Source organism: Taeniopygia guttata, chromosome 19, assembly GCF_048771995.1.
Source record: "Taeniopygia guttata chromosome 19, bTaeGut7.mat, whole genome shotgun sequence".
NCBI classification, from domain to species: Eukaryota; Metazoa; Chordata; class Aves; order Passeriformes; family Estrildidae; genus Taeniopygia; species Taeniopygia guttata.
The window spans coordinates 7,189,928-7,212,901 of record NC_133044.1 but is presented as its reverse complement, the minus strand read 5'-3'; the positions used below and the strand labels follow the sequence as shown (position 1 = coordinate 7,212,901).

Below are 22,974 nucleotides of genomic sequence, written 5' to 3'. Positions count from 1 at the left end.
AGTGAATGGCCCCTTTGGGAACCAGTCCTTCAGGAAGAGGCTGCTGCAGCACGGGTCCCCCATGGGATCACAAATCCTGCCAGCAAACCTCTCCAGTGCACACTGCTCTCCCCATGGAGACAAAGGTCCAGCCTCCAGCAGCTTCCCTGTAGCCTCCCACTGCTGAAACCTTGTCACACAAACCCAATACAGATGTAATTGAAAACAGCTGGAATTAATGAGTGACAGGTGAATACAGATAAAACCAGACATCAATTATCTGCATAAAATTTAAAAGCCTGACTGCCAAATAAAAGGTCACCTGTAAAATGCCTGCATCTGCTGTGGTGACAAAAAGCCTTGTTGTATAGTGAAGCTTTCCAAGCTGTAACACAGATGCAGTGGTTGGTGGTTGAATGGAAACACTTTGCCACTGTCCAGGATGTTCCATGAAACAGAAATGCTCAATGAAACAGAAATGTTTAATGGTTTTTTTCAGTGGTAGATCTAAGAATGTGTGCTTCAAAGGAAAAAACATCTCATTCTAATCATTATTAACATTGCATTTTTATTCTTGAGGAATGAATTCTCAGTTAAAAATATAAATAGAAAATTCAGTCTCTCAGATGCAACTGTTTTCTAAATCAAAATTTTTTAACTTGTTCACCATGGTGAGGTTAGAAACACGTGTGAAGCATTAGGTAAATTTCAGACGATTTATTTGTGTTTGTAGAGGAGGAAATGAGTAATAAGGAAGAAAATATAATAATGAGGAAAATATATAAAAATAATGAGGAAAACTAATAACTATAATATCTATTATATAGACACATGTATAATAATATGATATATAATAATAAAAGCACGGTGCTTGACTTACCTTCTGTTTGCAAGAACTGTTTTCTCTTCCTTGCCTTGCAGTTTAAAGATGAAACCAGATGTGGTTTTGAGACACCTGTCCATTGCAGTGGCAGCTAATGACCAGAGTTACATGCCACAGCAAGTCACAGTGGCAGTGGGAAGGAATGCCAGCAATCTCCAGGAGGTCCGAGATGTTCACATTCCGAGCAATATCACTGGCTACGTAACACTGTTGGAAAACGCTAACATTAGTCAGATGTGTGAGTCAATAAAGATACCATTGGGATACTGCTATGGTGCTTTTTGCAAGGTGAAAGTTTGGGGAGATCATGGAGAGATGTGTTGAAGTGTCAGTCACCAGGGGTGGCACTTTGGGCCGTGTCCTTCGGTCAGAGGAATTGTTTTAATTCTAGTTTAATTTCTGGCCTGTAAGAGAGTCTTCTGAGCCTTTCTTGTGGCCTCTGCAACTTGAATTAAGGGTTGAAGAGAAAAATGACTAAAGATGTAGTTTTAGCCTTTCAATGTAAAGACATGCGGCAGTTTCAAAATATCCTTGCTTGCAGAGTGAAAGCATATGTTGGCTGATAGTATCGAGCAAAAAATCTGTTCTTTTTTGGTACTGAAACTCTGAAGTTGGTCCAATGTAAGGCAGGTTTTATGCTTTTAAATAGTGTTATTTTTTATTCTGGTAGCTCTGTGGGTGCTATATTGGAATCAATCAAGAAAAGCTGCTCCTTCCTAAGATGATTTCTGCAGCTTCAGGAATTTTGTCCCTTCAGTCCCAAAAGATGCTTTTCCCTGAGAGGAGCTTTCACTGCCACAAAAGTGGGCAGCAAGGATGTTTTTCCTCAAAAGTAATCAGGACAATGCCATCTGTGCAAAATGGTCAAGAACTTAAGTGAAAATTTTTATGTTACTTTAAACTTTGCCTTTATCCCTATTATCTCCACAACCATTTGCTTCCAAGACACTTCCTATGTATGTCGGTAGGAAGGTGTTGGTGAAATAATCTACAATCTATTTTCCACTTTGAGGATATTTTATTGCAATTTTTTCTAGTTTCTAGCCATAGCATCTGTAATGGATGCACAGGCTATTGATGCAAGGCTAAATTTTCCAGATCAGAGGGTGCACAGTGTGTGTGACTGTCCGCATCAGGCAGTGCTGTTCCATATCTGCCATTACTTTTCCAAGAGATCCCACACTAATTGAATATTTGGAATAGCTGGATTCTTCTAACTCTAATCTAGCAGAAGAAATGGGACAAAAATTCTAACTTGTGTTTTGACAGATGTACAGATAAACATCAAGCGTTGCCTTAGTGATGGGTGTGACACCAGGATCCACGGGCTGCGGGCCGTGGGCTACCAGCGAGTGAAGAAGGTGGGAGTGTCCGTGTGCGATGCCTCGGCCATCTGGTACTGGTCCCTGCTGACCTCTCTGGTGACAGCTTCCATGGAAACCAACCCAGCATTTGTTCACACCATTTTACAGAATACTCAGTGAGTACCAAACTTACACAGGGTGTGATTTTTATCTACTTAGGTTTTTTAAAAAATTCTTCTGGCTCTAGGAAGCAATCTGTTGTATGTGACTGGTATGTTCCCCCCATTAAGGTGTTTAAACATCTTTTTCTGTCTCATTTTTCAGATTTTTGATGTTTTTCTTTTATCTATTTGCATGTACTAGAACAAGTGTAATTCTCCTGTCTGTTTCATCTAGTTGTTAAACCATGGACACTGAAAAAAAGATTTTTCATTTACTTGTAATGACTTTGAGCAACCTAAAATTAATTAATTTTTCTTGTCCTGTATTAATAATCAATAAAATTAACATAGTCCCCTTAGGACTGAAGCCCAATTTAGCTTACTTTTCAGCAGATTTCTACTTGGGTAATGCCTTGTCATGCATTTTATGGGGATATAGTTGAGTATATGCACCATCTCCATGCAAATGTTTGCTCGTGGTGATTGACCATTTTCTGTGTAACGTTTCCTTGTTAGATTACCAAGCACTTCTGCTGGATGACTTGAAGGATTGGAATCCTAATAAAACCTCTCCACACCCACATGAGCTTTTACAGAGCTCAGTTAGCACGATGTCACCATGCTGAAGAGCAGGGCTGTCATTAGGTTAATGAATCCTGCAGGCTAAAGTCCACTAAGCCTATCTTTTATGTCATCTGTGAAATCTCTTCAAAGTTAAGATAACTCCATACATGCTGACGCCTTAGGCTCATAGTTGCAGGCTTTGCTGAAACTGAGGGCCTTCAGTTTTGGTGAAGTTTAGATATTTTTAAGAAATGTAACATGAAGACTGAGCTAATAAAGCATTGAAAAATTATAATGGGGAAATCCTGATGAAAATCATGCTTTCAGGAATTAGATTCACTGATTAAAATTATAAAGCAAAACCCCCAAACTTTAGAATTGGGAGGAATAACTAATACTGAAAACTTCAGTATTGGATAGAATAACGTTGGTGAAACTGCTTTAAAATTCCTGATTTCGGGGATTATCATAATATCTTTGGGAATTTGGAAAAAATCTGATTTGAGCTAACAAGTATCTTTCTTAGTTTCTCTTATTCTTCTGAGGAATTTCAAATAAATTGTCACTTTATTCACAGGCTCTTGCTCAATTCTAGACCAATTTAAAATAAAGCAGTGCTTGGACACTAACCTATTTGTAATGCTATCACAGATTTAATTTAAAACTCCTTGATGTGTTTGTCTCATTAAAGCTGAGATTGAGACTAGGTTCAAGACCACCCGGCAGTCATTGAACTTGCCCTGCCTAGAATGCAATACTGTTGTTCCCTTTCAAAGAGAACCTCTGTGTAAATAGATTTTGTGCACTCAGAGGCAATTTGCAGAGATCAGCCTGCTCAAAACATGAATATTCAAGCCTCTAATTCACATTAGGAGGCTCTTTTCTCCAATTCTGCCTGTTTCCTGACACTATGTTTCACTTTTTCCTAGGAAAGCACTGCAGCATATGCCACCTCTATCCCTAACACCAGGCTCCACAGAGTTTTCAAGCTTCTTATCACCAAATGTTTTGGAAGAAGTAGATAGCTTCCTTATCAGAATAACAAGGTGAGTGTTATTCACTCTTGTGTGGTTGATGCAGTGGGAAGTGGTTTGGAAGAGTCTACAAATAAAATTTTTACATCTTTACTCACATGCTCTTTTTTAAGTATCTTGAAAAATACAAATACATCGAGAAACAGGCACCTGAGAGATTCTGTGTCAGCTTGTCTTTATTGAAAACCAGAATGTCCCAGATTTTCTTTTCACATTGTTGTTGTTTTCCCTCACAGTTGTTGTACTACTCCAGAGGTGGAGCTGACACTCCTGGCCTTTGCCTTAGCCCGGGGGAGTGTTGCCAAAGTGCTGAGTTCCCTCTGTGCCATCACTGATCATCTGGACACTCCATACAAGGCTTCCTCCCTTATCTCTTCCATGGCAGCAGTCAGACAGAACCTGCTCTATAAATATGGTAATGGAGCAATCCTGGATCCTTAACTCTGCAGGCTTAAGGAAATACACAGCTTTGAGTTGTTCCACTTGGTGGGTTTTAAAATTATCCAAATCTTCTTAATTAAAAACTCACTGAAATCACAACCTAGCGGCTGAACTGCCCAAAAAGTTGGTGCTTGATCAGCTTTTTGTGATTGAAGAGTTAAACCAAGTAGGATCTTCTCTAGAGAGAAAACATGAACTTTCTAGATCATGGGCCCTGTATCAGGATGGTGATGATGGTGTTTGTGTTGCTTAAAAGGCAAATGGCAGGAAGTATATTTCTTCTTCTAGTAAGACATTTGTTTGAGTGAGGGAGCCTCTGTGAATGCTCTCTCCTGCAGGCATGTACAATTTTAAGATGCATTTTAAATGTAATGCCATTAGCATCCCTTTATGGTTCTTTTTTTTTTTTTCACTTTTGTAAGATGAGTCAAAATTAAGTTTTTATAATCTGAGTATATCATGAGTGTACAGCTGTTCATGGTCTGGCATCAGGTGGTGATTTTGCTATATTTGCTGTACTTGTTTGATAAATCTGTTGTTTTCTCAGGTATCAACTTCTGAGATTCTTATTGGTCTCTCATGAAGAATTCTACCCTTTATTTGCCTTTTAATATGTTTTTTCAGTACTTCTTGTCTTGTGCCAAAGAACACATGGATTATTTTATAATATGTAATATGTATTATTTATCAATGTTTACTTTTGAAAATTTTGAAAATTGGTTCATTTTCCCCAGAGTAGCTAATGCCTTTTGTAAAACAAGGGGTATTTAAGTGATTGTGAATTCCAAAGTGTGGTAACAGTGGAAGGAACACTAGTTGTCATGAATTCCACTGTCTTTCTATCTGTATCTAAAACACTAACTCCCTTAGATTAATGTATCTATCATAGTCCAGTTTTCCTCCCCTGTTTTGGATCTGACAGTGGTAAAAATCTCATAGTATTGTAATTTTTTCCGTTTTTTTTTTCTGAATTAAGAATTATGGAAAATATGTTCTACCAGTTTAAATGAATTTGATAAACCTGTTGATTTTTTTGACTTAGGAAAGCCTTTACGACTCACTCTGCAAGCATGTGATGTAAAGGGAAAAGAAGATAAATCAGGGCCTGAAAACCTCCTTGTAGAGCCATGGACTGGGGATGGTAAGAGCCTGAATTTAAAATCCAAAACATTAAAATCATTTAATTTAGATGATTCCACCAAACTTCATGATTGTTAACAATGCTGTGTTGGAGTTCCATATTTACTTACATATATTTGAGATATATATATATATATCTTTATAGCTTTATGCTATGGAAGATTTGTAATTAAAAAAAAGGTAAACTAACAAACAAAAACCCAAATGAAAACAATATATAAATTCAATTTTGCAGCACTGTGGCATTCTCATAAACCGGTGTATTGTCAAAACAAACCAACCAAACAAAAACATTGGATTTTGGAGAGAGTTATTAATATTCTACGTTGAAGTCAGCAGTGAGCTGCCACAGGGAATATTCTCCTAGAGCACACTTTGTGGGCTGAAGTCATGAATCTCTCTTAGTTTCCCAAATATTGATGGGAGAGTTTGTAGAAATCAGTGAAATTCTCACTGCACATACCTATTAATTCTCTCTTAAAGCCTCTCTTTGTTAATGCAATGCTTTTATGTACTGGATACAACCTAAACAAAGAGATTTGTGTTTCTTGACCTCCTTTTTAAGTGAAATGCCACCTAATCTTCTTTTTTTTTTAATAGTGTATTGTCTTTTGCAGTGCTACTGGTAAATGAAAGCCATTGTGACAGAAAATCAGGCACTTTCTAAATGCTTATTTTATATCTCTGTTAGTTCATGTGCATTATTTGAGTTCATTCTTTAGTAATTTTGTGGCTTGTCTACTGTTGTTTTGTGGGTCACAGTTTGGGGGATATCACTGAGTTCAGTGAATAGAGCCATGAGCCAAAGTAATATTTGGGAATTATTAATAAACTTTAATAAGGAAATATTCTTGAAACTACTGCAGATATTGCAGTGCCCAGAGAGATACTGCCTGGAGAGTTCTGTGTAAAATACAATTTTTAAAGTAGTCCCATTTATTTGGAAACATTTGCTAATGAACATTTCACTGGAAAAGCTTTATGATTTTGTTTCCCCCTTCAGCTCATTCACTCATTCAGACTCATTCTGTTCCACTGCTGCTTTAGGTTTTCTTACTGAAACTGGGAAAACCAGAGCAAGTATCATTCTTTCTACTGGAACTGAATCTTCATTTCAAGTGACACAAATTAGATTAAAGGTATGTAATTCTTGTGAGCTTTTGGCTTAGAAGACTTACTTTTTTCCCCTAGTGGTGGAATTTAATTTGGATGTTTTTTATATGAACTGAAATTTAAATTCATTATGAAATACTGCTATTTTAAAGATTTTCTTCAGTGTAAGTCAGGGAACTTCAGGAAAAGAAGGTCTTAAATTGTTACAGGGAGCCAAACACATGTAGTCAAGACATTTATTTTATATTGATTTTATCTGTATCTTGCAATATCTTTTTCAAGCCAGAGACTCTTTAGTTTATGGTTTCTCTCTGAACTGTGTGGATTTATATGCAAGGTCTTTTATGTTTAAAATAACTTTTTGACTCTGTGAATAGCAGGTATCAATATACAAAGCATGTGAGTTCATATTAAATGAAGTTATTTCAAATTCTGGTTAGAGACACCAGTGTAATTTGAATTTGGTGTGACTGTTACCTGGTTTCAAAGGAAGGTCTTGTGATTAAATCTCATGGCCAAGACAAAACTTCAGTGAGGTTTCTGCAGCTGAATTGACTTATTTACTTAAGGCAAAGCAGTAGTATTATGTAATTCCCAGAGCAAGAATGCATATTTTTATGTCAAAGAGATTTAACATGAATGGACTTCTGGCAAGTAAATTTTAACTGGAGCTGGAGAGGCAGCTGAGTTGTTTTGCAGTGTAATGATATTAATAGGAAACATAATTTTAGTTTGTTTGTTTTTTTTTTATGTAAAAGGAAAACAAAAAGGGAATTAATATGTGGAACTATAGTATATCTAATTAATATGTGGAATTCTAGTTAATGTAAGGGTGGTGGCAGGGTGATAAATAGACTAAATAATAACCATGTACATGATCTCAATTCAGTGGGTTACAGAAGTTTTCATAACATTTCTCTAAATGTGTTTCATCTTCCTGTGCAATTCCAGAGACCAGGATTGTCAGGATTTGGTTGCTTTCCATCAGTTCTTTATTTTCCTTCCTGCATTGTGTGTCTTTGCCCTTCAGGTGCGGCGAGGCGCCATTGGAGCGCAGTGCGGGCTGGTGTTTGCGTACAACAGTGCCTCAGAAAAGTTCCATGCTGAGGAGCACTTCAAAAGGTTTGAGAGCTATGACAAATGGAAGCTGAGGGAATTCAAGCAGTTTTTAAAAACCAGGTATAAATGGATTTTTGCAATGCATACATGGGAAGGGAATGTTGTATTTGATTGTTTTGCAATTCCGCTCGAACTACTGAGTGTTGTTCCAAGTGACTTAAAAATGGAGCATCATTTAATTGTTGTTTGATTTTTAATGAGCCTCAATTTGGTGTGTTGAACAAAATATGTATATGTTACATATACCCCTTGATTTAAAGGCCTATTATAAAAGGGATATTATCAAACAAACCTACTTGGGGTGCAGATCAATGATAACAGAAATTTTTAAATTAAGTTTTATTAAATCAGTTTTCAGAACTGTTGATTCGGAGTAAGGGGAGGTTAAGGGGCAATGACGGAAAGGATTTTCTTTATTTCTTTTTTTTTAACCTTGACTGTGATAGAGTTTTGGGTTTGTGAAACTTTCTGCTGTCTTTCTTCATCTCTATAGCCATAACATGCTCTTAAGTATTTTGGTAGAGTATCAACAGCTTTGCAATGTGTCTGAACTTTTTCTTTACAAAGTGTGTTACATTCTTTTATACACAGAAGCAGTTGCTCGTGTGATGATTTGGGAGATGATGATCCTATTGGCTGGTTTGAAGTAGAAGAAGAATGGGATGAAGTTGATGTCAGAATGCAGCAATGCAGAGTTTCCCAGGTAAGAACCCACAAAAAGCCCTTGGCCCAGTCACAACAAGCAGGGGCTCTTTTCTATGTCAACTGAAATAAACCTAATTCTGTTTTGTGAGGGAGAACTCTACTAAATGGAGAAAAAAAATTAATAGGCTTCTAGTTAAATGCATAATTCAACTTTTGTCCTCTGAATTTTATTATTTTTCTCTGTATGCACATATATATATATATATATCTGTAGTTAAGTGGTGCTTCATGATCAAATTTAGTGCAAAGTTATGTGATAATGTGCAAATTAACTGGTTTTAATATGATTGTTACTTTATTCTAGTATCTAGACCATTTAACTCCTGTGCAGTCATAGCATTTATTCTTTCAGAGCCAGGTTCTTCAATCCTTGTTTCAGTGGGCAAACAATTATGAAGATTTCCATCAGTTAGGCTGCTGTCCTTGGGGAATGGAGACTTTCATTTTGAGAATGGCAGAAGATGGTTTTGATTTCAAGTGCTTGGTGCATTTATAGGGAACGTTGCATTTCTGATCATGGTTTTGGAATCAGCTGTTGTAGTTGTGTCAACTGGGATTTTTTCTGAATCTCTTGCTGCTTGCTAAGTCACTGCTGCTGCAGAGTAACCAGTCCATGTGGATGGCAGGACTTTCTGTTCTGCACCTCACTGAGAACAGACTGATCAAAGTATGTTCTAAATATTACAAATTGATCCTCTGCTTGCTTTTAAAAGCAGCTAATAATTCTTTAACCTGCAAGAATACTGCAGGTTAGGAGCAGTGTGTGCAGAATGAATGAGCTGATAATGAATTAACAAACTTTGCAGAGGTCATAGAACCATCCCTGTGACTTTTTGGAAGCAGGGAGAGATCAAATTTAGCCTGAATCTGAGGCTCAGTATTTTAATCCTCTGGAGGTGATAGACAAGGGACTAAAGCTTCCCCCCTCAATCCTCACCTAGGTGCAGTCATGCCTTTTAAAACCCTAGCTTTTAAACCCAAACCTTATGCTATTTTTATACCCATCTAGTACTTGATGATAAAGTTCTTGTGCACAAGACAAGAGTCAGCAGAACGGCTCGGGGTCCAAGGGCTGAGCGTTCTGGGCTACCTGCGGCCCCTGCGGGATGAGCCCTGCAGCACCATGAGCTGCCTGCAGTGCAGGAAAACTGAGGAGGACACAGTCTGTGGCACAACCCTGCTCCTGAAGACACTTCACTTCATCCAGCAGCTGGCGCAGGACCTGGTATTTTTACTTCTTTAGAGTTTTTTTAAGCTTCTTTTTGCCAGGCTAAAAGGAATAAGGTTGTGCAAACAGCAGTTGTGAATGGGCAAAGTAAAGTTGGGGTACTCTTAACCAAGGTTAAAAAGCATGTTGTGGAAAAAAATTATTTATGAAAAATAAAATTCTATGTGTGTTTGCTGAAGGCTTTTTACTTCCAGTTAAATTAGATGGAGAGATAGAAGTTATAAAATGTTCTGGTGGTGGAGAAAGGGGATGGGATACTAGAAATCCAGAAAGAAGGGAGGATTCTGTGAATAAGAAGGTTTCAGCCTGAGCTGTCACGTTTAGGCACCAGAATGTCCATGAAAAAACTTAAACTGGAATTCATGTTAACTGCAAATATATAGGAAGGATGGCTGTACTTTCCTTTAAGCCCAGTGCTCAGAGATTTGTGTTTTATAAGTGTGTTCTGTATAGATATAACTTTCCAATCCTGCATTTTCTTTGCCTTTTTAAGGTTCAGCAGAAGGAGAGTGGATTAAAATACAAGTCATTTTTAGATTTCACAGGCCTTGATTTGCAGCTGTTCTGGAATTTTTACAATAAACTGCACCAAAAGTAAGTTTCTTCTTTTAGTGTCTGCTGAAGTTCTAATCAGTGTGTGTGTGTATAAATAAAATATGTTTTGTTTAGTTACTGCAGTTTGTTCTTCCTAAACGACGTAATTTACATAAATAACATTTCCCTGCTGCTGCCATATGGACTTCTAACTATGAAGTTATATAGAAGCTCAAGCTGTAGATCAGTTGAGCTGGTAGCTCCACTTCCTTTGGCTATGTCTCTCCACTCAGTGGTTTTTATCTATCTGAAATGGTGACTTTCACAGCAACACTTATTTGGTGCAAAAGAGCTGCTTTTCCAGTTTTTGATTCTATTTGTTATGTGTCTTCTTACAGCCCAAGGGAAGAATGTATCTTTGCTCAAACACTGCTGTTGCAGCTTCTCCAGAGCTGCTTCTCTGTACTTACTGGAGATAATAAAACTGCTAAACCTCAAGAAACTCCTCAGAGCAAAATAGCTGGTCACATAGAAGCTGCAGAAGAGCTTTATAGACATTTGTGTGAAGGTAATTTTTATTCAATATATATTGACTGTTTTGTCTATTAATTTTTGGGAAAAGATACTCATTCCTAGAGGCCAAGTCAGCTCCTGTTCCTTTGTTTCTCCTTCAGGTCAGTGTTTGCTAATTAGTCTATCACTAGAAGCTTTCCTTGGCCCAGAGAAATGGTTTTGTAGACTTTCTGACAGCGTGGTCTGGAAACAGCTACAATAGAAAACTCCTTTTGAATGTATCACCTGCTTGTACCACCAGGGAATGTGGCCCTTTGACTATGACATTACTGGGGTTTATTTATTTCTGATATTGCATATCAGTATGAATGAGCTCATGAGTAGACTGTGAGGTTTACAGGAACACAGGGAAGATTCTAGAGCCTGTGAAGAGAATGGGAATTGCACATTATATTTCACTGGAGTAGGGTGGCACACTCTCTATTCAAGTGTAATTTGAAGAGTCTCCTGCAGAGGCGAGCTAGAGGGAAAACACTTTATATAGAATCTGTCACATCTTGAAAATTGTATTAGCTTTGACGAGTGTCAAGTTATAATCTTGCTAGAATTAATTTACTTGGTGAATAAATACATTCTTTCTTAATATAAATCCTTCTTGCTGTAAGTTAAAAAGTTTCCCTTCCTTTTCTGTGTGTATAATGGGATTGCAAGGGCTTGAAGTTGTGTAGACTAACATTTAATTCAGTTATGCCTCTAACATATTAGATGAGGTATTAATTAGAACTTGTAATTTTGTTTCCTTTTTGTATGAGCAGTAGTGGATATGGGGGACAGTAACTTCATGCCAATGAAAATGCTGAAAGAGGAAGTTAAGAACACCTTACTCAGTGGAGCAGCAGTTTTTTTCCCAGATAGACAGACCAGGCGACACCAGCTCTTCACCATGATGGTAAACATTGAATGAGAAATTGTTTGTTTAGTGCCTGCTTTCTTTATGCAGAAAAGAGCACAAATCTGACTTGTTATTCTCAAATAATACATACTTTGTCCCATTCTAGTAAAAACCTTTTATTTTTTTTGTCTTTGCCTCTTTTTACCCTTCCCCTTTTCTCTCTGCAGCTTATCCAAAGAAAGAGGAGCTAACCCTGACTTTCTTACAAAAATGAATAATAGAACACAGAAATTAGAATTCTTTGTCACAGAGGAGGAAAACAGAATGTATCATAAATATAAATCTTTTTTCCTTTTCTAGAAAAACATCACAGAGCAAGAACATAAGCAATCTGTACATCTTGCCTTCAGATCATTGTGTACCCACTTCAGGTAAGGGGTCCTGAAATTGAGCATATTTGTGTGATACCCCACATTTGTTTATAAGTTTGTATTCATTCCTTTTTAGAAATGTTACTCCCCTGAACAATAGTTCTCTGAAGTAATCAACTAATGTTGTTTAGAAAGGGCGTGCTACTACTCAATATATTTATTAACTGAATAGCTCTGTAGAACACTGGCCAAGATTGGTGCTGAAATCACAGTGTACTGTTCTTTAGGCTTCTCCTAGGCTGTCTTCCAATTTTTAAAGTAATTGTTTGTCAGTGCTGATGGTTGGTATTGATTTAATTAGTCTGGAGTCATCAAAACAAAATCTTTTGACTTTCATTGTAATTACACAGTAGGATCTCTTCAGATTTGACACAAAAAATACTAAATATCTGGTTTGGAACTGTTTAGAACTCCTTGTTGTTGGTTAGTAAGAATATCTTTGTTTTGTAGTGATCAAGATCCAGGTGGACTCTTATTATTACCAGAGAAAGGAGTTTCTGCAAATTTTGACATAAGTGAAATATTATCAGTCATGGACACCCTTCTGCTTGTGGCAGCAAGAGAGGTAACTGGCTTTGCTCCTGCTTCTTTGTCATGAGCTTTGCAGGCACTCAAGCACAAGCTGCTTCCATGGATACTCAGAAACAGCTTCCCTGTCCTGGATACCACTGTTCATGGCTGTGCAAGTCAGTAGGATTAGCTTTTCCAGTCTGTTAAGTATTTTCCTTTAAGCACTGACATTTCATAATAGTAGAGTAGGAAATGAATAATATTTTTCCAGTATGAAATATGTAAGATGTGGTGTTTTTCCATAGCATTTAAAAGACTCCATGGAGAGACACTGGGATACTGAAGGAACCATTCCATTTTGAGAGGCTAGGATTGAGCATGTCACCAAGGGAGGTAGAAATGAAGGAGGGTTATTTACATATGCAGAAAAACTGTGCTGAGAACATCAAGTGACTCATATGTAGCTGTTCCTATTTAAAGTTGTGATATATCAAAACAAAGCCCATCACTTGCTACAGGGTGTTACATGCTGCTTGTCATTTGCATTTCATCTTTTTCTGGGGTGAGTGGGATGATTGTGTCCATCCCAGTTTACTTGGTGCATACTGTGTGTCATGCTGCAGCAGAGGAGGCTCCATTACATTCATGAATGTTTCTTGTTTTTCAGTGTGAAATGATGATGCTGGATGTTGCACAGCAAGAGAGTGGCACAGTCTTGTCTTCCTTATTCTGGTCTGTTCAGGGCAGTCTCCTCTCCTGGTGCTATCTGCAGCTTAAAGGCACTGATAATTCAGCCAAGGATCTTGCAGTAGAAATACTTAAAAATTGTAAGTGCTGGGATTAATACAGAATTAATATTGGGGCAATATTGAATACAGAATTAAATATGGAGCAATGCAGAACTTTAAAATGTGATTTTGCAAATTGCAGTATAATTAGGGATCACCAAAGGTTGCCTGAGGCATACTCAGAACTGTCATAGCATTTTTAATCTCTCTAGGAAATAATTAATAGGCATATTTAGCAACTTGGGAGTTTTATCTGTATTGATAATCCTGCGTTGAGAGAATCTTCAGAAAGCATTTCAGTAAGTTTTGGGGGCCAAATACTGAAAAAAACCCAAACAACAAATAGTTACAGGCTTTCATTTGAACATTTTAATTTCATAGCGTCCCATATTTTGGTAAACTCCTGGGTGGTGATATGTGCTTTCTTGGATGTTTGTAATAGCAAGAAGTTGGTTAAGAAGCTGGGTACATCTAAGGGGTTTTATTTGTTTATTTCTGTGGGGGGATTGTTAGATTTTTATAATACAGCAGCTCAGTGTTGGGTTAACTGGGCCAAATACTTAACGAAGGTGTAATTTTATGTAAAATTACACAATGTTTATGTTATTTGTATATAAATAAATTTGCTGTGCTCCTGTATTACATTTAAAAATGGAATAAGGATGTAGTTAAAAATTCCTACTCTCATTTTTACTTCAGCTGCATTTCTTAGCAGTGTTTGGAGACTACTGGATGCATGGAGCTTGTTGAAACAATCTTGGGGAATTAGTCATCCCTTATTTTTTCAGTGATATTATTGAGAAGCATGACTTGTTTCCACAATAAAAATATCACAGAAAACTTCTCTGAAGTGTTGGATGTTGCAGCCTTGGGGCAGCAGATTCTTTCCTGCTGTATTTGTCCTTGTGCACATCACCATGCACCTAATATTTGATAAAGTGAATTGTGGGAGCAAATCCTGAAGGTAGCCATAAAAAGTTCTTTTTTTTTTTTTTCCCTCTTTAGATGTGGGCCAATTCCTGTCAAATATCAGAACAATTTTGCAGTCACTCTTATCTCAATATAGTGGCAAAACAATAGTTGAAAAAATAAGTAGTTCTGTCTTTGCTATGGCAACTCGTCAGCTGGTAAGTGACCTGTGGGGTTTTGTCCTGTTCCTGGGAGGCATGGCTGTGGCTCTGGCGTTTTCCTGACACCTGTGTTTGCTCCTAGGTCATCTTCTTGTTGGATTTTTGCACTTTAGACATTCCGTACTGTACTCTGCTACAGGGATTCAGCACTTTGATAGAACCACTGAAAAGCCTTTGTAGTGAACCTCATAAGGTAACTAAGAACACAGGCACTGTTAAACATTCTGAAACAAAAGCAAAACTGCAAGAAAGACAGAAAACTGAGGTGATTCTGTTGGTTTAAAAGCATTGGAAAAGAGCTAGAAATCTTATGAAAGTGTAGGATGTGTAATGAAATGTTGAGTGAAGAATGACAAACATATCTGCTGATAAGGGAAAGTGGTCAGAAAGTGCAACTGGAATGAGCAGCCTGGAAGGTGGATAGGAAAGAGGGGATTCTGTGGGTGAAGAGAAAAACAAAAATAGTATATGCTTAACATTTTTAGCTTCACTGCTTGTGGTGATGCAAATGAAATCTATATGTCTGTAGCATAGATGTTTAAATCTGCTTTAGTCATCCGGTGTCTCTTTGTCGTGACTGGAGGCTTGTAGTCACTTTTGGGTGAGACAGTCTCCTCCTCCAGTGCACTGGGAGGGTTTTGCTTTAGAAGTGCTTCCTTATTATGATTACCAAGGATGTCTTCAGAGCTAATTTCTGTGTAAATCAATGCTGTAGTCTTTTAAATGCCATTTGTATGCGCATCTGGCAACTTGAAAGTACAGACACAAAAATCTAGTGTGGTAATTTATTTCTTTCTTACCTTTGTATCTAAGAATGCATTTTTGTTGTACAGACAGACATGGAAAGCTGGCAGCAGGAGCAGCCTGTAGTATTGAGAACCTGGACAATGGAATCACCTCATAACTATGAAAATAATTGCCATGAGGTCTCAGTCTTCCTGTGTCATGGGGCAACTTACTTTGAGGTGGAATTTGATGAAAAATGTGAAACTGAAAGGAGGTAATTTAATCTTGTGCTGTGTTAAATTCCAGTGTCCGTTTACAGAGGGGACAATTCATGTTTCAATGTGCTCTCCATGCGTGCCATTTAAATTTCTTCATTGTCCAGAGCAGTACACAGTTTATATTTTTGAATGACCTTGTGCTGAAACAACCTCTCCTGGCAGATTTACAGACATACTGTTCATATGAGTTTTGCTTCCTTTAGCCTTGAGGTGTTTGATAATAATGCTGTGACCACCACAGTGTGTGCTTGTGGTATTTTTTTTGCCCTCTTTCTCTTGGTAGCACATCAGGCTACTGCTTAGTTAAAGCATTTGCCAGATGTTAGATAGGCATCCATTACCAATTCCAAAGTCCTGCAGGATGGCAGATCTGTGTTTGCTGGGACTTCTGCATTGAAACATGAAATAAATTCCTTAGCAGTCACATGAAGGTGTGGCTCAGAAAGAAGTGACAGTGTGCGCTTAGATTCAGCACTTGTGAAAATCCAGAAGCAAAACCATTCTCCCCCAAAACTTAAAAAGTAAATTTGGAAGTAATGAATTGCAATTTTCACAGGTATGATTACCTGGAGTTTACTGATGCCAGAGGGGCAAAAACTCGTTACGATACAAAGGTTGGCACTGAGAAATGGCCTAAGGTGAGCACCTTTAAAATTATGAAGCAAATTATTTATCCAGTCTTAGGAAGTCCTTATGATTCCTGTGGAATCCTGTTACGTTAAAGGGTGTGTGCTTTTCTGCATGGGTGTGTTTATTAGATTTCTTTGGTGGGGGGCAGGAGATGGGGAAGTCTGAAATGCTGCAAATAAAAGGAGTGAATGAGTAAAGAATCCCTCTTTGCTCCTGTTATCAAAAGAACAATCAGTTAAAGTGAAAAGGAATAATCATGTTTAACTGCCAGTAATACATGGGTAAAATTTGCTCTGCCCTTGCAAGATTTTATATCATAAGACAAGTGTGGCCCTTCATGAGTCTGTGCTCTGTCCTCAAATGGGATGCTGCTCTTCTGTTTGTGTGGCTCTGACTTTTAAAACTCAATCATATATAATATTGCTCATTAAGTTCTTGAATAGAAATTTTACCTGCTTAGCACTGTGGGTTTCTCATTGAGATGGTGGGGGAAATTAGATCTATTATAGCCAGAACATAATACTGAAACCCCAGAGTTGCTGAAGGGAATTCATTACCCTGAAACGTTTTCCTGTCATGTACATTTGGCAAAATGACTGTTTTGTTGCTCTGTAGAAAGTGACCTTTAAGGCTGGCCCACGGCTGCAGTTTCTCTTTCACTCTGACAGCAGTAATAATGAGTGGGGCTACAAGTTTTCCGTCACTGCTTACGGCCTCCCAGACGTTGCCGTGTCTTGGGGCTTGGATTTACAGCTGCTTGTCTCCCGGCTGATGGGGCGCTTGGCTTCCCGGAGCATGGCCCTCAAATCCCTGCGAGGTGAGTGCCTCCCACAGCTCCCTCCCTGCACAGAGGAGCTGCAGGGGCTCCTTGGTGCTGGGAATCCCCTGTGCAGTTGGAGTTCCTTGTGTACTTCCCTCACGTGAATGTGGAAGACTTGCTCTGTTGCAAGTCCATGGAAGACTTGCTCTGTTGCAAGTCCATGGAAGACTTGCTCTGTTGCAAATCCATGATATACTTGCTGTGTTGCAAATCCATGGAAGACTTGTTGTATTCCAAATCCATGGAAGACTTGCTCTCTTCCAATCCGTGGAAGACTTGCTGTGCTCCAAATCCATGGAAGACTTGTTGTGTTGCAAGTCCATGGAAGATGTGGACACATGGAAACAATCCTACTAAGCTAAATTACATTTATGAAGTAGTATGTTCTTTTTTTTTTTTTTCCCATTTAAAATTGTTCCCCGCTGCTGTCATCCACCCCATGTTGGGAGTGTGAATATAGAGCCAACAAACTGAAAAAATTACAGGGCTTAGGACACAAAGGATTCTAAGTTTCACATGAGCATTTGGTACTGAATGAAATTTGAAGTCACAAATTAAGTTTGATTAATTACAGTAGTTAAGTACAGTTAGGATTTTGACCTTGAAGATAAGTACATTACATTTTAATAAATAATTTTTTTAAAACTGTTTATTAATTTCAAAGCAAGAACACTTGTCTCTAGCTTCCTAAATCTGAATCCATCCACCACTTAGAAGAAATTAAGTAAGTCTAAAAGTTCTTGCTCCAATCAGATGGGTCAAATTTACGTTGGAAAATTAGACAGCTATTTACATGTGAATTCAGGGAACTAATTGAAGTGTTTGAGAATATTTTCTTCTTTTTTTAATATAAGCATGCTTGCATGTAACAAATTAGGTACTTAGTAGGAGTGATAGCTTTTAAACTCTTTTAAATCAGAAAATTGCTGTAGTTATAATACAGTGAAAATGTTTGATTTAAAGTCCTTCCATATTGTAACACTGTCACTATAAAGTAAGATATTGATGCTGCCATTAATGAAAGAGTACATCAGTTTTCTGTACCATGTTAGAAAAATAGAGAACATTGTTAAATTACTTGTTCAGTCTATTTGCATTAACGTTTTGTTGTGAGTTTGTTGTCAGGTTTTTTTTCCTGACTGGATGTTTAAAGTTTATTATTTTCAATAATCTGTAAAAATGAAGAAAATTACTTAGTAACTGAAGGATCTGTTCTGAATTTCTTGCAGAATTAGGTAGTGAAGCAGACTTGCCTCCTTTGAAAGTAACCTCGGTTCTTAATTCTCCTCTGTGGAAACCTGTCTTCAGGCATCAGCTGTGTCCTGAGGCGCTCCCGGGAGCCAGGCAAACCAGTGCCAAGCACCAAGACAAAAACGAGGTACTCACCCACTGCTTGTGTTCCCTTGGCATGAAATCCCTGTGGATCACACAGGGATTGGCTTTATGGAGTTGGGATGCCCTTAAGCTCATGTTGCTGCGCTAAACTAAACATTTGTGCTGCTGGATTCAAATACCAAAGAGGAAAGAAACTGTTGTTCTGTGCCCTTTATTAGTTTCCATTTTCATGGAATCATCAAATGGTTTGGAGAGACCTTCAAAGATCATCTAATTCACTCCTCACCTTGTGCAGGGATGTCTTTTGTTGATCAGCTTGCTCAGCTGCAGTGGACAAACTGCAAGTTGACTTTGCAGGTCACTGTTTTCTCTCAGCCAGTGTTGATGTGTTGTCCCTTCTCTGCAGGCTCGGAGCTCTCCCCACGACGTCTGCCGTAACTTTCTTATCGACTTTGCAAAATCAGATCCTGCCCAGGACTTCAGTGGGCAAAAATCTGAACTTTTCAAAGGACTTATACAGGCATGTAAAAAACAGACCCCAAAGACAGATATAGTTGCTGGTCCTACTGTTGATCAAGCTGTGAACTCAACATTTGCTGCTTTGGTGTATCTCACTCCAGATTTATTTGAGAAGCTTCAAAAATATGGTAACTCTAATATTATTAGATTATCTTAATAATGAAGACTTACAGTTTGTAAAAGGCTCTCTTACAGCTGAGTTTATAACATTTAAAAATTAGTTTAGTGGGGCAATTTAAAGAAGATGTTCTCTAGAAAGGTGTAATTTAGGCAGACTAGGTAAGCTTTCTCTCTAGAGTGTCTATTTTTTATTAACATATATTTTTGTCTTCAGGGCACTGGTAAAATAATAATCATCAGAAGCTCTTATTCTGTAAAGCTATACCTAAAGAGTGTAGAGATGTCCTCTGGGGCTTTAATTCAGAACAGTGTGGCTCCAGTTATTAGAGGTTCTTGGATCATTTTCTATATTGTACCTTTTCTAAAAAGCCAGCAGCAACTTCTGTTATTAACTGTTGGGGTTGGAGGAGGTATGAATTATCTCCAAAATATCATTCTGTGGAAATCAGCCCTGCCATCCTCAGAATTTTTTTTTCCCCAATAGAAGATAATATTTTGCTTTTAACTTACTGGCCATTGTATTATAATTCATGTATTTTTCAGTAGGTAAAAATTAACAACTTTTTAACTTACAGCATCTTTCCATTGATATATTTGATATATTTGAAGTATTGGATAATAAGATGTTACTTGGTTTTGAAGGATTTCATTTTTGTCATAATTTTGACACCAAACATTTTACATTTGACACTAAGCATTTTATGTATTTTTTGAGCTGTGAAGTTATGAGTAAAAATGATTGATGGAAAGACTGATGCAATGACTAATGTGGTTGCTGCCTTTAGTCATTTTGTCTATGTCTGATAATTGAGCTAATTTTCTGAGTGACATTGAGAACTGGGCAAATATTAATGAGTGTTTGAGAAATCCATCCCACTGTTCTGTCAGTATCTTCATCTGCTGGTCCTACTGGGGCAGAGTAATTTCAGGACCTGTGTTCACCTGTGGTGTGGGAAGTTTGGAGAAGGGATGCTGAAAAGAATACAGGAGAAAAATTAAAAAAGGGAGAATAAAAGAGGGAAGACTGAATATCTTTTTCTCCATAGTTATTGTCAGGGCAGTTTGAATAGAAACTGATTTGTCAGGTTTTTAATTTTTGCAAATCGGTTTTGAAAGTCCATTCTAGAAATTCATAGTGTAAAACAGTAGAGAAAACAAATACAGCTCTAGAGCTTTCAGTTACTACTAAGCATTTTTTGATTATTCTGATAAGTCTACATCAGTGTTATTGCATGCATAGGGGAGGATTTATTTTCCATGGCTTCAGGCAGGAATTTTGGGAAGAGATGAGAAAGAGACTCATAAATTGACTTTGTAAATGAATCAGTCAAGGTGCAGTTTGTGTATTTATGACATATGAAAGTTGGCAGGTTTATTCTCTATTTTTCTTACAGGTAAAATTCCAAGTGTTGACTGAGAGATGAAGGGAGAGCTGTAGCATAATTTTGGTTAAGCAGTTGTATCAAATGGAACTGTAAATAAACAGGACTCTCTTCTTTCTCTCATTTCCAGTCAACAGTGGCGGCAAGGTGCCTTTGAGTGATGAGTTTGCACAAGTATATTCCCTGGCTGATTCCATTAGAATATGGATGGTAAGAATACTCAGGAGGATCTCTATTAATGTAATTTACTTCAATACTTTACAGTGCAATGTTAAGGAGTAGGGTAGAACAGTTTTTCCTTCAGTTATTCTCCATCAGCCGTATTCACTTAGAAAGAACATAGGTTAACTTTAAATGTTTAATTGCATCCTTATACTCCTCTCCTTCCTTCAGCCCCAGATCTGTCCTCATGAGTAGTTAGGACTGAATTTGACTGAAAATCAATTACATTTTTGCTATTTTTTAGTAAGAACTTATGTTGTAAAGTAGAAAGATTCTTATATTGCAGTTGGAGTTCTTTTGAGGTATATCATAGAAAGAAGTGTGTCTTAAACATCATTCTGTTGTCTTGTGACTTTCTCCCTCCTCTTTTCTGCCTAAGAATTCCTGGCAGGTTGATGTACTGGAGTTACAATGGGTGCAGATGCATGTTAAGATGATTAATTGCCTTTACCCATTGCATGACAGGTGATGTTTGCATCTGACAGAGCTTGCTAGGGGGGTGACATATTTTTGGAGAACTTATTCTCACAACTAGATGTCTACATTTTCCTGAGTGCTGAGGGTTAATGAGAAGCCTTCTTTTCCTTGGAGAACTGGTGCACATCAAATTACAAGACAGGGAATGGCCTCAGCCTACAAAGTTCAAGGAGCTTGGGGTGAGGCTGTTACTGCTCTGACAGTTCAGGTGCTGCTCCTTTAGGTTCCTGGGTGGTTTGCTCTGCAGTTGGGAATAGTAACTACAGTCATCTATTCCTGAGATTAAATTCCTTTCAAGCATTACAGTCTTCATCCTGCCTTGCTGTATGGAGGCACAGAGAGAATCACATTTTAACTATATTAACATCCTGTCTACAGTTGGAAATGAAGCAGAAATCACTGATGGGGAGGGGAAATGATGCTGAGGAGAAGCAGAACACAGAAGCAAGTGAGATGAACCCAGAAACTCTCGGTGAGTGTTGCCTTGTATGTTTGAGCATTCCAGGTAGCTTAGGAAAGCATTGTAAACCTGAAGGCATTATTTTTGCTGTGAAAGGTAAGTTAGCAACTGGGATTAGTTTTTCATACCTTAAGAGATAACCTAGTGTACATTGGATTAATTTTCTGGGATTATGTTCTGCTATCCTTTGCAGAAAACAGTAAGAAAGTTCTTCAGGGAGTGACCTTTCACTCGGGTCACCTGGTTCTGAACTTAAGTTCATCTGTTTTTGTAGATACTTCTTACCATATTTAACTGATGTTAGAACAGCAGCTGATTGTTATTAGAACAAAATGTGTTCTTACTGTCTTCTGTACTTCATATGGTTCAGTGTGATTATTCAGATTTAGTATTTAGAAATCTGAACTTAAGCGACTGGTAGCATCATGATCAATATAACAAGAAAACCAGTGTTTTCTAGCTGTCTTGACTGAGAAGAAATAAGATAAATCACTTTCTTCCTAAGCCTAAGACAGCAAATTTGTTGTTCTATTGTTGTGATTTTAACTCTTCCAATTTTTATGCTGCAGCAAAACTCTGTGTGCAGAAGAGCCTTTTGTTACTGAATTTTTTGCCCATAAGAGCAAAGACAAAAGATTCTGCCTCAGACAGTTTGGAAGCCCAAGACATGGATGATCCCCAGCAGTATGTGAGTGATCAATGCCAAAGACAAGGATCAGCTGTGGACATGGACTTCCAGGCAGCACCATCGGTGTCGTCCAGTGCAGGAATTCACCCTGTTTCAAAAGAGAGGGGTCAAGCATCACAGTCTGATCCAAAAGTTAAACAAATTCCAGACCTCCACCAAGCAGAAGCTGCAGCTGCATCTCATAGTAAGCCTGTTGAGAATACAGTTTCACAGCAGGAAGATGTGTCATCCCCTCCTTCCACTCCTACCCGGAAGTCTCAGCTCAGCCGTGGAAGACTGAGGCTGCTGTCCTTCAGATCAATGGAAGAGCCAAAACCTGTGCCTACTGTGAAGGAAAAATATCCTATTTTGAAGAACATATTAGACTTTATTAAGGATCAATCACTTTCACATGAAAGGTAAGCAAATTGAAAATGTTGTCAGTTATAATATACAGAAGCTTGTCTTTGCACCTCTTCAGGTGGAATAAAATATTTTAGCAGACAGATAATATGGCAGAATATTTTGTTTTCAGTTGTCAGACTTATGTATCAAGCTTCAGTTATTCACAAGGATGTAGGGACTCAGAGAGTACTATTTCATTTCATTTGTTTCTATCACATAAAACAGAGTATAAAAAACAGTCTCTTGGCAATTTATTGTCTTTCTTCCTCAGATGTGTTTGTCACAGGCATTTTGCTTTTTATCTACAAAAGCAAAGCCACAGTGTATCACTATTACCAATCCTTTGTATCAAAGAGACTAGTTGCATCTCTCATTAAATTACCTGGTATTCTGAAAACATAAATAAAAAGAGAGATTTCCAGTTCTCAGCTTGTGTATTTTGGGCTCTAGAACATGGAGTGGTG

General features: G+C 37.8%; 1 protein-coding gene across 2 annotated transcripts in view; it reads left to right on the top strand.

Moving 5' to 3' along the window:
* Positions 1–22,974, top strand: part of ZZEF1 (zinc finger ZZ-type and EF-hand domain containing 1) — a 56,664-nt gene that overhangs the window by 7,448 nt on the left and 26,242 nt on the right. For both annotated transcript variants that reach the window (XM_030288301.4, XM_012568623.5), the window contains exons 5-29: positions 901–1,100; positions 2,132–2,342; positions 3,821–3,937; positions 4,162–4,340; positions 5,409–5,507; positions 6,554–6,645; positions 7,650–7,798; positions 8,330–8,441; positions 9,453–9,668; positions 10,165–10,265; positions 10,604–10,773; positions 11,534–11,667; positions 11,971–12,041; positions 12,492–12,606; positions 13,219–13,378; positions 14,345–14,466; positions 14,552–14,662; positions 15,303–15,469; positions 16,030–16,111; positions 16,719–16,920; positions 18,153–18,301; positions 18,665–18,905; positions 20,410–20,489; positions 21,357–21,450; positions 22,008–22,524. In XM_030288301.4, coding sequence (XP_030144161.4) covers positions 901–1,100; positions 2,132–2,342; positions 3,821–3,937; positions 4,162–4,340; positions 5,409–5,507; positions 6,554–6,645; positions 7,650–7,798; positions 8,330–8,441; positions 9,453–9,668; positions 10,165–10,265; positions 10,604–10,773; positions 11,534–11,667; positions 11,971–12,041; positions 12,492–12,606; positions 13,219–13,378; positions 14,345–14,466; positions 14,552–14,662; positions 15,303–15,469; positions 16,030–16,111; positions 16,719–16,920; positions 18,153–18,301; positions 18,665–18,905; positions 20,410–20,489; positions 21,357–21,450; positions 22,008–22,524 — 3,891 coding nt within the window. The remainder of the gene's footprint in view (positions 1–900; positions 1,101–2,131; positions 2,343–3,820; positions 3,938–4,161; positions 4,341–5,408; positions 5,508–6,553; positions 6,646–7,649; positions 7,799–8,329; positions 8,442–9,452; positions 9,669–10,164; positions 10,266–10,603; positions 10,774–11,533; positions 11,668–11,970; positions 12,042–12,491; positions 12,607–13,218; positions 13,379–14,344; positions 14,467–14,551; positions 14,663–15,302; positions 15,470–16,029; positions 16,112–16,718; positions 16,921–18,152; positions 18,302–18,664; positions 18,906–20,409; positions 20,490–21,356; positions 21,451–22,007; positions 22,525–22,974) is intronic.